Consider the following 13,820-nt stretch of genomic DNA (forward strand, 5'->3'; position numbering starts at 1 on the left):
ATATCTGCTTTCATTGTGCACAGTGTTTCATGGGTCTACTGGTATGAAGAGACAACGAAATGGAAGTAAGCATGACATGATACAAAAAGGCTGCAAACAACAACAAACAAACGAAAACCCCAATGGGAGGAGTAACGAGATAAAGGGTGAAGAGAATATGTACATTGGACTCCTGGCCAGAAAAATGTCCTCGGGACGGGCAGTTTTGGGTTTTTTTTTGTTCCATTGAAATTTCGTTATAACCGAACCCCCTCTGCCCCCCCCCCCCCCCAAAAAAAGAATGAATAAAAAACAATGACAAAGAGCGGACAAGGTCACGCCATGAATTTTTACTTCGTTGTAACAGGAATTTCGTTATAGCCGTGTTTGTTAAAACGGGAGTGCACTGTTACTGCCGTGCCGAATGCGAGGGTGACTAATAGGCATCAGGACAGCAATATGAAGAACATAGTGACAATGACAGAAAGGCGAGACGAGAAGTTATGTTTTAGAAGATCACGATTTCGTGATTGATTGTTCATCATTTTTGAAGAAAATAGACGAGCAAAAGCAGTGAAGGAAAGTTCATGTCGAATAGTCTCTTGAATATTGCAATGCAAAAGTCGACTACTTAAGTTCTAAACGTTTTCTATCATACAATGAGTGATTGAAAACCATAATTACGAATGTGTTAAATTCGTATCATATTATAACACTTACTGCCCGCCATTGTTGGGTGGTACGAAGCCGTAAATGTTCTCATCAGCGTGGTTCGTCTTGCTGGCCGATGACGGAATGCCATGCCTGGACATACCCGAGAGCCGGCCATCGTCGAGGGCTCCGTCCCCGTGGTCGCGTGCTGCCCTCTCGGCGTCGTAACGAATGCGACGATTTCGGCTACTTAAAGAACAAAATCAAATAAAACAAAACTTATAACTATGGTTGTTCAGTGTAAGAATTACCTCAAAATGATTTAAACAAGTGTATTAATTATTTTCGTGTAAAAAGGATGGGGTATAGATACAATACAATACAATTTCCCAACACTTCTCAAACACACTATATTGTTTGTCAGCCGCATTCGTAATATAGGCTCTATATTATAAACACAGATAATAAATAAGCATCCACCTCACGTCGGAAAATTGATGCTGTTACAGAGTTCTATGATACGAGTTTCCAATAAAATACCCCATACTATAATACTCTATACGTCAGTCATTTAATTGTTCGTATCTGTATTTCAATTCCCACTGATAAAAAAAGTAACAAAAAGTAGTAAAAGATAAGATAAACATAGCATGATAAGGAAAAGAAAGAGAAAAACTTATTTTATCACTTGATATAATTTTATTGAGAATGATACGACGTGATAGCAACCAACCTGGAAGTGCAATTTTTATAGATGACCGTGATGACGACGATGAGGAACACGAAGCCAAGAACGCACCCGACGATGATGGCGATCCACTTTGGATCTTGCAAAATAGCCAGAGCTCCCGATGCTGCAACAAGAAAAGGATGATAAGTAGTCACAACTTCACTTTGCGTTCTCTTTGTGCTTTTAAATCAAAAGAATAGCATCACCTATGTAGAAGTAAGTAACTTTGGAATGTTTAAATTCGGATATTACTGTCTCCAAAAGAATTCAAATACACATGTTCGTCAGGGTCTTTCATGGGAATTTTGTTGATTTCACTATTGCATCATCAGGCTGTAACCTCTCAATGGTTTTATGAATTCTTTACGCTTCTAACTCAATAGTAAATTATTACTAATGAGCAATTATCTTATTGCAAAATAACCTGTTTCTCAATAATCCCAGAAGGACGACTTTTGACAACTTAGGTTCTAAGCAGCATATAAACGAGAGAAAACGTGTATTTCCTCATCGAGGTTTTACATCTCTTGCTCTTTTTGGTGTGTATAGGGGTACTCTATGTAGGTCTACTTCAGAGATAAATATGCAGACTTTTCTTACTCTTATATATTTCTCTTTAATTCTACTTACAGGAAGTAGTCGCGCACTGCTCCCCTTCATAACCGTCCGGGCATTCACAGACATAGAAGTCTGACCCTGCACTGCACACTCCGCCATTTACACAGGGGTTACTGTAGCAGCCGATGTATTCTGAAAAAAAAAAAGTGAGACAGAAGACAATTCAAAATATTTGATATCTACGTACAAACACACAACTTCATTTCCAACTCGATGAGACGAACACACAATCCCTTACCCCGGTTTCTGAAAGAAAAAAAAAACATACAGTAATGCCTTTCACCCCACACAACACTCAAAGGACATTCTATTCAAGAGAACAATGTGCTTTAAAAAAAAGAGGCAATTGAAATAAAAAGCAATGCGATGACATACCCATGATAACTGATTTTCGTTCATTCGAACTGCATTTGAATGTTTGTTTCTGCACTTTCAAATTCCACTTTTATTGTGAAGATAACTTACGTTGGGAATTAAATTTCTTTACGAGAATGTATTATTTAATTTTCAATTTGTTCATACATGAAAATACATCGACGGTGAATATGATCTGAAGAAAATTAATGAACAACGTAATCTGCATTTCAAACTGACACGGAGGCAACCCTGAGAGACAAATTTTATGAGCAGGAGAGTAAGATGTTATCCATACGGTCAAGTAAACTTACGGAAGCACGTTGGCCCAGCGAAATTGTCGGTGCAAGTACAGGTGAAGGCATTCTCTCCGTTTATACACACGGCTCCATTCTGGCACGGACTACTGGCACATTCGTCAACATCTGGACAAAAAAAAATGTACATCACGACATGAACCTAGCATATTAGTTCATTCGGCTTTCTTTCAAAATCGCATATACCCTACATCATTTTCAGGTAGCATAACTTTCCAATGGTGGAATGATTTGTGAGCCATCATAAATCATCAATCGATATAGGTCCTAACAAGATGTGGCTACAAATATCCTGTCAATGATAAACTTCTTCGAATTAGATTTGGCCGAAGTTTACAGATTGACATTATTAGATACAATGAAAATAAGACTTAGGTACATAATTATGATAAAAAACAAGAAGAACAGCCGGCAAAAATAATAGAGAACGAAACTAAACACGATGCGAATACAAATGATAGAAACATCAGAAAAGAAGAATAGATAAAAAATGGAAACGATGAAGGACATGCATGACATTAAGGAACACATAATCATGAGGATAAACATAAAAGTAGCGTGTGGGAAAACTAAAGTTAAGAAAGTAAATACTGTACTCATATATTATTCATGAACGAAAGACAAGAGAAGACTAAAAGATTACTAAGGAAAAGAAGAATGCAATGAAGGAGATAATGATAAAGAAATATGAGAAGATGTAGACCAAGAATTACATGAAGAAGAAAGAAGAAGAAAAAAACATCAGAAGTTAAAGAAGAATAGGAAGTATATGAAGGAGAAGAACAAAATGCAAATAAAAGTGAAGTTAGGATAGTTAAACTAAAAAAAAGTAAAGAGTTTTCAACGAAATGACAGTCACACTGAGTGATACCTTCTGAGCACGTGTCTCCCGTTCTCCCTGCTGGACAGTCACACGTGTACCCGCCAGGTGTGTTTAAACAAACTTGGAAGCTTTGGCACGGGTTGTCTGAACACTCATTCACGTCTAGATACAACGAAAGATATCGATGAAAAAATGAATTAACCAGCGTTCACGTGGTATCAAAGGAAAATACACCATGGACAATATACTTGCATGCTTAAACACATGGGCGTTATTTTTCAATGCTACACAGACATACTCTAAAGTACGGTTTGGTTTGTGTGTTCAAAGGCAATAAAACTATCGAAGTGTCTGTCTAAGAATGAACTGTAGCAAATACAGATGATAATTCTGTCTATTGTGTAACCCCAAACTATGCAGTCGACATGATAAGATAAAACGGGAGACCATGATTATTAAAATAACGATTTTTTTACCAAGAAAAACAAAAAGGATAGTGCCAGAGTAATATTGCAGCATTCATGTCTACCACTGGCTAGTAAAGGTGATGAGGACGTATTTTCAGAATTCATTTGACATGTATAATATAATGACAAATATATAATGACATATATACATATATATATATATATATATATATATATATATATGCACCAGAATTCATAATCCCCATGTCAATTGAGCGGTGTAATGTGACATATATAATAGCTGCTTACAGAGATTTCTTTCTTATAAATATTGTGGAATATGAAATACGAAAGTGATGGTATATCAAATAGAAATATTACCTTCGCTACAGAATCGTCCAGTCCACGTTGGCGGGCAGGTGCATGAATGGGTGGCGTTTTGGTCCTGATAGCATATACCTCCATTAAGACATACGTTAGCGATTTCACATGGTCCTGTTTAGTTAGCAATAGAAAGAGAGAGAGAGAGAGAGAGAGATACGGGGAAGGGGGGAGGGAGATGTAAAAATCCGAGTTTTAGAATTTCTGAACTCGTCAACACTGCTGATGATGTGATGTTGATTATTGCGGCTTTTGGTCACGATGAACCTACGATCATAACCGATACCACTTATGTCACTTCGATCCGAACATGCAAACCACAGAGATTACCACCCGTCTGTAATAACACTATAAGAGAACTGTGACTATTACTACATATTCTATGTCACTCTCATTGTTAAATTTATGAACTGCCGGTGCATCCTCTAAGATTCTTGATGAAAGATCTCCTTAAAGGCGCCGTCAGGCAGTGCTGTGTCGGTGCAGTTAAGGTTCTGCATGCTAACAAGCTAACATAAGCTGCTGTCATGTTACATTAATTATCAACCTCATGTTCTCTTCAGTGTATAATCTCAGCCAGCGATTTCGAGGCACGCGAGCTGTTACCCCGCTCTCACCTAACTGACAAAGGTCCCCAGTGTATCCGCTAGGGCAGGAGCAGGCAAACTGGTCAATGCCGTTTATACAAGCACCGTTGAGACAAGGGTTGCTAGCGCACTCGTCGATGTCCGAGGAACAAGTTGAGCCCGTAAAGCCCGGGGCGCAGGTGCAGGAAAAGCCCGAGTTAGTGGCCGAACAGATGCCTTCATTGGCACAGGGGTTCGACGCACAGGGGTCTGTATACAGGTAAGGAAAATTCATCGAATATTTATTTCTCAATGCTTAAACGGACCCCAAGCACGGCAAGTAAAGATTGAATGTGGTGAATGAAATCGCAAACAAACTAATATCTTTGACATCAGAATTCAAAAAATGAGTATATCAGAAGTAATCATTGCGTATATCTACACGTACTGTTATCCATTATAAAGTTTTCGTATTCAAATTTATGACATTCTTGCGTCGAGATGTTTTCCTTGTATAACTGATTGACAAATTGCCCTACATCGACGTAAATAAGCACTGAATTGATCAGTGTTTTAGTAGTAGCCATGATAAAAAAAAAAGAATTATTGGCGTACATACTAGAGCCGGATTCGAACCTACGACCTCCTGATCTCCAGAAAGGCGTTATCTCCACTAGACCACCGAGCTTCGAGTATGTATGCCAATATACGTGTATATATATATATATATATATATATATATATATATATATATATATATATATATTATCATGGCTAGTACTAAAAACACTGATCAATTCAGTACTTATTTACGTCGATGTAGGGAGAAGATTTGTCAAACAGTTGCAAAGATTTTGTATGTATATGTTCATTTATCTGTGGCTGTATGTAGGGTCTACTATGCTTTTTTTGGGGGGGGGGGGTTATTGTTCTCTCCTTCAATCTCCCTCCGTCTCTCCCCCACCCCCCTCCCTCTCCCCTCTCCCTATACCTCCCTCACTGTCTGTCTGTCTGTCTGTCTGTCTCTGAAGACATAAGAGTGATTAAACTTCGACTGACCAGTGGCTATGCTACAGGTTGTGCCGCTGAAACCAGTTGGACATATGCATACGTAAGTCCCGCCACTGGAAGTGCACGTTGCGCCGTTCTGACAGGGGCTCGAGCTACAGGGATCAGCCACTGCACGAGGAAAACGGAAAGGAAAAAAATATCAAGCTTAAGTTTGATGATATATGATAAAAACAATTAACAAAATGATAATAATACAGGTATGGACGCAGTCAAACCTTAATTTCTAGGCGGTTGCTTCAGACTGTATATCTTCGTCATAATATGAAAGTTAATTATCCAGAAATGATAATGATTTAAACATATTACACTACCAGTTCTGTGTTTGAATGGTGCGTTTTATTCTTTTTTTTTTGTCTTTTTAAATTTAGTTAGCATCTGTACACAGCTATATACTTTTCTTACCTTCTTAGCGAATGTGTTCACTGGGTCAAAACGTTAGGGACATGTCACAAACAAGCAAACAAAAATGAATCTTCAAAAATGGTGCAACTACTTTTTTGTTAGTGTATGTATTAATGCATATAACCATGAAAAGCAATGCTGCTATCTTGCGCGAGGGCGCGCGCGCACACACACACACACACCCACACATGGACAAGACTAATGGTATCCTAAAAGGGTCTAATTTATCCTTTGTTTCTAAATATCACATTGGTATTTCTCTACAGCATTGTTCATAATAAGAAGAAGACATTAGTTGTTTTTTACCATGCGACAGCTATCGCATATGACTTGATAAAGTTGACACTCTATAATACGGTTTCCACTAAATTGGATTTCTCACCAGTGTGCTGCTTGGTTCTACCAGTACTTAAAATATCTCTTGCAACATTTGCATGTTTTTTTAGGGGGTGGGAATGGGGAGGGTCAACAAAAAGTTATTGGTATTACGGAAGATGATGTGCAAGATGGATATTTAGGTAAAGTAATAAAGCTCTCGGTGAAATGTTACCAATTTCAAAGATGAATATTATGCCGTCTTTTTTATCATATCGACCAAAAGAGGATAGAAACCTAAGCATCATCTTTGATAGGCATGATACATGTTATTTTTTAATCTGCAAGAAAGTGCTGATGCGTATTGGACCGATTTGAAACACGGCCATTATTATGCGCAAGCAGAAGGACATTCGTTTGAAAAAAATAAACCTGCCCAAATCAATGCTATGATGTAACAAGTACTGCGTGTAGTACGTGGTGCGGAGCACGGCAAACGTACCGGGGATGGTGCAAAACGGCCCCGTCCAGGTCGGTTGGCATGTGCAGGCAGCGCCACTGTTTCCAGGTAGCTGCTCACATGTACCGCCATTAAAACAGGGGTGGAGGGCACCACAAGTGCCTATACGTGGTGCAATGCGTGAGATGAATGAATGAAGGGTCACAGCAAACGACAACGTTTGGGGTATATGCAGACAAAATGTGAATAGCGTGCGGTGATGAAAGGCAAATGAAAATACGATCAAAGAAGGGCATGGAAGCAGAATGCAAGTAAAATTAATATTATACTTGGTTCTCCAGAAACCCCAAAGTGTTACAACGTGGTTTATTTGTATGCAAAATACTTTATATTTTCTGTAAGAAATAAAAAGAAATGACACTTTAGCCAATTTTGTCAATTTCTAAAGCAAGCGTAGAAAGTAGATGAACATATGTCTTAAAAAAATTAAGGTTTTGTATCTAATATCAATTGGAATCGTATTTATATCATTTAAACGTTTTGTAGCTGCCTGTCAATTTTGTATTTTTGTCTTTATGTGTTTTATATGACATTTATTTTGCATTTGATTGTTTAAATGAATATTTTTTTTTGAAAAATGCAAAAAAAAAGAAAAAAGTAAAATTCTTGGATATCTATCTATATATATATATATATATATTTAACATATATACACATATATCAAGAAAATTACGGATAGAGGGGAGGAAGAAATCATTAAGAGAGCAGTTAGGAACAATGGAAAAAGTTTTGAAAGTAGCTAGAATTAAAATCAAAGCTGATTTAAAGTCAGTATCGAGGGTTAGTGCTACAATCTTTAATTTCTTTCCGTAATAGTAAGCAATTTGTGCAACATTACAAACCGCAGCATTATTACAATGGTTGGCATCGTTCTATGAATTCCACGAGAGGTAAGTTACTTTTAAAGGTTTCATTTCTGTTAATGTTACAAAGTCAGTACTATTGCCAGAAATACAATGTTATGTACAGAAAAATAAAATATTTGACAGGAATGTACCAACGATAGAGCAACGATCTCCTGTAAAGCCAGAAGTGCACTGGCAAGAATATCCATTGGCGTTGTTGCTACAGATGCCGTTGTTGAGACAAGGGTTGCTGCTGCAAGGAGTATTCACTGAAAGCCAACATAGGATGAATAGAATACCGTGGTATGAGTTGATCATTGGCGCCGAAGGCATGAAGAAGTAAAAATCATAAATCAACACCTCACTGAGCAAGAAATACATGGAAACACACAATAATGATTGGAAAAAGCCAAATTGGCAAGATATATGACATATGGTTATATGACAAGATAAACAAAATGTGTGCAAATAAAAGCAAATCTGTGATGGCATGAATAAAGAAAATAAGACGTAATAAGGTCGTGAATAACAAACTTCAATGCAGACATAATGTAGCACAAAAGCGAGTTTCCCTTGCACATTCGATATATAATGAAAAGCATGGAGAAATATTGTGCTTGTCTATGCAACAGTGAAGAGCAAGTCACAATGACGCTATCATGATAGATGAATTGATATGTCATTACCAGCTTAACCTATTAATGTTAATTCTATAACTGCTTATTTTGTAAAGTATAAGATGAAACCTCTCAATTCTTTTTATCTTGAATGAAACGTAATTTATATCATGACTTGTCAATAATTTCTATGATTATCTCTTTTCTAAGTAATTGATCTCCTGTACAGGTTTCCGCGTGTTTTTATAAATTGTTATAATAATGTTCATTACATATCGATTACATTATTTGCATTATTTGATTGAGTGTTTAGTTTCCTGTAACAATATTGAGGATTACCATTTAATATCATAATATATAATGTAATTTGCTTGACCCTCTTAATGTTGCTTAAATGTTTCATATTTCAACCTCTGACAAAATTTCCATGTTATGATTTTAAACAGTAATCAGACAAATTAAGAAAAGATTATTTGTGTTCTCTACCGGAAATGTCAACTAAAAAAGAATTCTTGGGCACCCACCCCGACTCAGAGAAGAAAAAGCATGAGGAGTAGATTACCAACACATAGATACACATGCATTACTAAACAGAGAAAGGATGAGTAACTGGTTTGAGATTTCTTAAACTGTCTAATACTTCAGCCGTTTATAACGGTGCAGCAGAATATTTCACACTCCAGATAAATAAAGCGACAGAAAAGGATGCGCGTCTTTCCCCCAATGGGAGTCGAGTATACTTAAAGGCCATCGCACATTAAACGACTTTCGGTCGTACGACTGACCGATTTTAGATCTGAAATGAATCACAATAGGCTCAGGATAAACACGCTTGTTTATTTCAGATCCAAAATCAGTCAGTCGTGCGACCAAACGTCGTATAGTGCGCGGCGGGCTTAAGGAGGGGAAGGGTAATAGGCACTGGTTTTAAATTGGATGGATAATCGTTTTGTTTTATTTTTTTTTTTGAGGGGGAGGGGACATTTTTTAATTGGGTTGGAAAAGTGAATGTGTTTTTAGTGATATGATGGCATTCTGCTATTGACAAACTAAAGGGAAGATATTCAGTAAATGCTTTCTTTTACACGAAACTCTGGAGTAAATCAAATAAGTTGAGTAGAAATAAGGACAGGAATTTTCAGAAAGAAATAACCAGCTTCTTTCCCAAGCTCCTCGATGAGTGCTAGCTATAGGTGACGGATGATAATATGGAAACGTAGCAGGAGGCACAAAATTGAAACCGACCGATGGGGTTCTCGCAGTTATCTCCTTCGAAGCCAGCGGTACAGGTGCACTGGTAGTCGGCGCCTTGGTTCGTGCACCCGGCTCCATTCTGGCACGGTGAACTCAGACACGCGTATTGGCTTCCAGCTGTGTAAAAGAGAATGATTGATAGCCATAGTTTACGAGATATAAGCTATGGCGTTCAGTCAGATATCATTGAAATAATCATGTATAAAGACTTAGTAAGGGAAGCCTCGATGTGAAAACCATTTAGAGCCTACTACAAAATACACTGATGAGATGTTTCACTCGCTTTGTTTCATGTAACATACTAGTTTGCTACGATGACAACGGGCTTGATGTTCATGTCAATATCACTTTGAATTACATTAGTTATTAGTCTATTTTCATGGATAATCTTGTGATATTGCCTGCCAGTCCAAACGTGTACTACGAACTCCAATTTATTATGCTCTTCAGATCCTGTTATGTGAACCTCTAAGATAAACAGCATTCAATGTTTGCCATCTAATACACATCACTAATCGTGAAATAGAATTAATGTGTGTAGCTTACTGTAGCATTCTTCTTGCACTTCTAAGGAAAATCCAGTATCGACTTTGTTGTTGTCCGTCTGGAAGCGAATCCAGCCTTCGTTCGTCGGGGTGTACACGATGTCGGGACGGACGTCGCCCGAGAACTGCACTTCAGGGTTATCGTAGTCAGAGTAGTAACCGATCTGGACGAAGTCATACTGGCCTTCGGTGTCGAGGTTGAGGAAGACGATGCGAAGGCGCTCGTTCTGCGAGGTACCTCGTAACACCCACAGACAGTTCTCGTCGTTGCGGTACGAAGCCGGGTAATTGGGCGAAGTGATTCCCGAATAACCGCATTGCGGTATGATTATCGTACCCACGCACGCAGTGGCTACAGGAATAAAAAAAAAAAAAAAAAAATGAAGAGATAGGATCTAGGCAAGTTGCCTCACTAACCGCGCTCAGAAGTATCTTCAATATACTTATCTGTTATAAAGCGACTTTTTTTTTTTTTAGCTGTCTTCGTATCGCAGTGATCAGCACATTAATACTTGAGGTAATTGTACTTTTTTTTTCTTCTCTTAATCACCATTTTCCATTGTATTCCACTCCCTTGAAAAGCGTATTTGAATATATACATGGAAAATGTGCTTCTATAAAGATATATTCATTATTGCTATTATCATCATTGTTATCTTTAATTCTACTTTTGATGATATAGTAACAATAATGATGATAATAATGATAATGATAATAATAAAGATAAAAGAAGAAGGATGAGTAATAATACTTGATATCATAACTTGATATCATAATTATTATCATCATCATTATCGTCATTATTATGACTACCATTATCATCGTATCATACAGGCCACGTCTTCTTTCCCTGGTAATCAAGATATAGAATACTTGAGATGGTATAGGTAGAATACTTGAAATGGTATAAGTGAGAAGTGATACTAGGTTACTCACATGTCTCGCAGAGCGCTCCCGTGAAACCGTCCTGACAGGTGCAGGTAAAGCCATTGATTCCGTCCACACACAATCCGCCGTTGCGGCAGGGGAGCGACTCACAGTCGTTGATATCTATATGGGTGTACGCATGGGAGAAGATGGGTGTGAGAACAGAGGGAGAACGGTATGATCATGGGCGAATTAAGCGAGCAACGCTGACGTAAAAAATGATGTGAAGAAAGAAGAACGTGAACATACTTTCGAGAGATACCGGAAGTGAACAGCGGTAGCTGTCAGTATCTCAAAATGAATTACATAAAGAAAATATAACCTATCACATATATAAATGTACTGAAAAAAAAAAATCCATTAACGAGGAAAATTATGACTACTGCGTCCCTGAAATATAAAAGTAAGAGTAAACCAAATCTCTTTCACAATGCATATGCAGATGCTCCATGTAAAAATACCCTTTTTGGATACCATGGGTTTCGTTTGTTACACAAAAACTTAAACGCATGTTAAAGAAGCAACATATAAGCGTTGACTGTAACCACATTTAAATCTGCATATGTCTCAATTTCGTTGTTTGTAGTCCTTAAAATATGATTTCCATGACAAGTCAACATCTCTGCGCCAATTGCCCTTCCCTTTTTTTACGCAGAAGCATAATCAATCCTTATTAATTCATAACAGTAATGTTCACTCGAATACGCGCTTTAGGAATGCAGAAACTTTGCTTATGTTTAAGAAGTGTGCTATGGATTCTACATGATAGTTTCCCTTTCCCCTTCCTTTCCTCATTATATGTTAAGACTTATTCAAGAAAATGACACGAAGAAAGGGTAACCCTTACTCGTCTGACAGAGACTGCCAGTATATCCGGCCATACAGGTACAGGAGAACGAGTTGATCTGATCTATACAATTTCCACCATTCTGACACGGGTTGCTGGCACATTCATTAACATCTGAAGACACAAAAACAGGAAAAGGTAAAACATGATAAACATGATAATAACGATGAAAGTATGATGATTACAACTATGACAACTGTGATAATAACAGTAATAATTTTATCATTATCAATTATAATAAAAATACAGTGATAGTAATACTAATAATAGTAATGATGATAAACTATACTACCACTACTACTACTACTAATAATAATAATAATAGTAATGGTAATAATAATAATAATAATAATAATAATAATAATAATAATAATGATAATAATGATAATAATAATAATAATAATAACAATAATAATAATAATAATACGTATTTTAATTCCTATATCTTTTCCCCATTCAATGATAATAGAACAAAACGTTACAAGACGCTTGAGGTGTCGCATACACTTTAAAGTCAATTCCCATTTTTATGCTTCTTTTAAAACAGCACACACAATCGAAGCCTGGAAACAGAAATACTGGGGAAAAATTCAAACAGATGCAAACATTACAAATGTTAATGCATTACAACCATCAGGGGTTAGGACTTTGGGTACACAGGGAGTGGGGATGAAATGAGTGTTCTTTTCGTTCAGCTGACAAATGGTATAAAATCAATCAAATGCATATGAAGTAAAGAGAAAAAAAAATACCACACCATCACTGCCTTATAGTAGCTCCAATTTTGCAGAAGTAATTACCACTGCCTCGTAAAAAAAAAAAAAAAAAAAAAATCCAACGAGAAACCGTGCTATGCTGTCTTTGCTGTCATTTTTTGTATTGTTTTGTTTTCCCAATCGAAAGTAATTGTGCCGGCTACGGTTTATCATGCCCAATGTTTGAAGACAAGCAATAGCACAGAACTTCTGATTTTCATTGCAAACATTAAAACATTGATGAATATAGGCTTATATATCAAAGTTGTAAACGAACACCTTACATATTTCAGTCACCTTGTCAAATGTACCATTCATGAATATTTTACTTTGTTGAAGAGAACCACTGGAAGTCTACTTGTAATTGAGTATCTGAATATAAGAACGACCCAAGTCCATGGAAGACCATTTCGAGTAAACTTAAAAAAACCCTCATATCTTTTTATTTGTACAATATTTATTCTATCTAACTGTGATGAGAAGGCAACATTGTAAGTACAAATTAGAACATATATTATTATGACAATTAACATTTACATTTGTGGAGAGGCCATTTTGTGTGATGGACTTGGGTTGTTCTTTGAATATATACATGATATTCTGCTATAGAGATGAGAGAAGGATGAGAGAGGGCGCTATAATATGAATGTAAGAATGACCCAAGTCCTTCATTCTTACATTTATATAAGATTTAGCTCATTCATTTCAGGCACTTCCGGGGGTAATTAGGATTTATCATTTATACACAAGATGAGTCCATGCATAAGCTACAATTTCCCATGTCAAACTGAATTTGGCCAAAAAATGGACTTGGGTCGTTCTTATATTCAGGTCTTCAATTTTATCACTGTGTTTGAATATTTTTTATAATAACTATGTGGTTTTTTTTTTTGTGT

General features: G+C 36.9%; 1 protein-coding gene across 1 annotated transcript in view; it reads right to left on the reverse strand.

Moving 5' to 3' along the window:
* The window catches only part of LOC140232215 (uncharacterized), a 62,423-nt gene that overhangs the window by 1,468 nt on the left and 47,135 nt on the right, over window positions 1-13,820 (reverse strand). The window contains exons 40-53 of the mRNA XM_072312351.1: window positions 12,170-12,283; window positions 11,332-11,445; window positions 10,397-10,747; window positions 9,842-9,967; window positions 8,132-8,248; window positions 7,117-7,236; window positions 5,886-6,005; window positions 4,878-5,096; window positions 4,261-4,374; window positions 3,521-3,634; window positions 2,647-2,757; window positions 1,991-2,110; window positions 1,364-1,484; window positions 700-876 (exon numbers count right to left, since the gene is read on the reverse strand). Coding sequence (XP_072168452.1) covers window positions 700-876; window positions 1,364-1,484; window positions 1,991-2,110; window positions 2,647-2,757; window positions 3,521-3,634; window positions 4,261-4,374; window positions 4,878-5,096; window positions 5,886-6,005; window positions 7,117-7,236; window positions 8,132-8,248; window positions 9,842-9,967; window positions 10,397-10,747; window positions 11,332-11,445; window positions 12,170-12,283 — 2,038 coding nt within the window. The remainder of the gene's footprint in view (window positions 1-699; window positions 877-1,363; window positions 1,485-1,990; window positions 2,111-2,646; window positions 2,758-3,520; window positions 3,635-4,260; window positions 4,375-4,877; window positions 5,097-5,885; window positions 6,006-7,116; window positions 7,237-8,131; window positions 8,249-9,841; window positions 9,968-10,396; window positions 10,748-11,331; window positions 11,446-12,169; window positions 12,284-13,820) is intronic.

Source organism: Diadema setosum, chromosome 8, assembly GCF_964275005.1.
Source record: "Diadema setosum chromosome 8, eeDiaSeto1, whole genome shotgun sequence".
Lineage (NCBI taxonomy): Eukaryota > Metazoa > Echinodermata > Echinoidea > Diadematoida > Diadematidae > Diadema > Diadema setosum.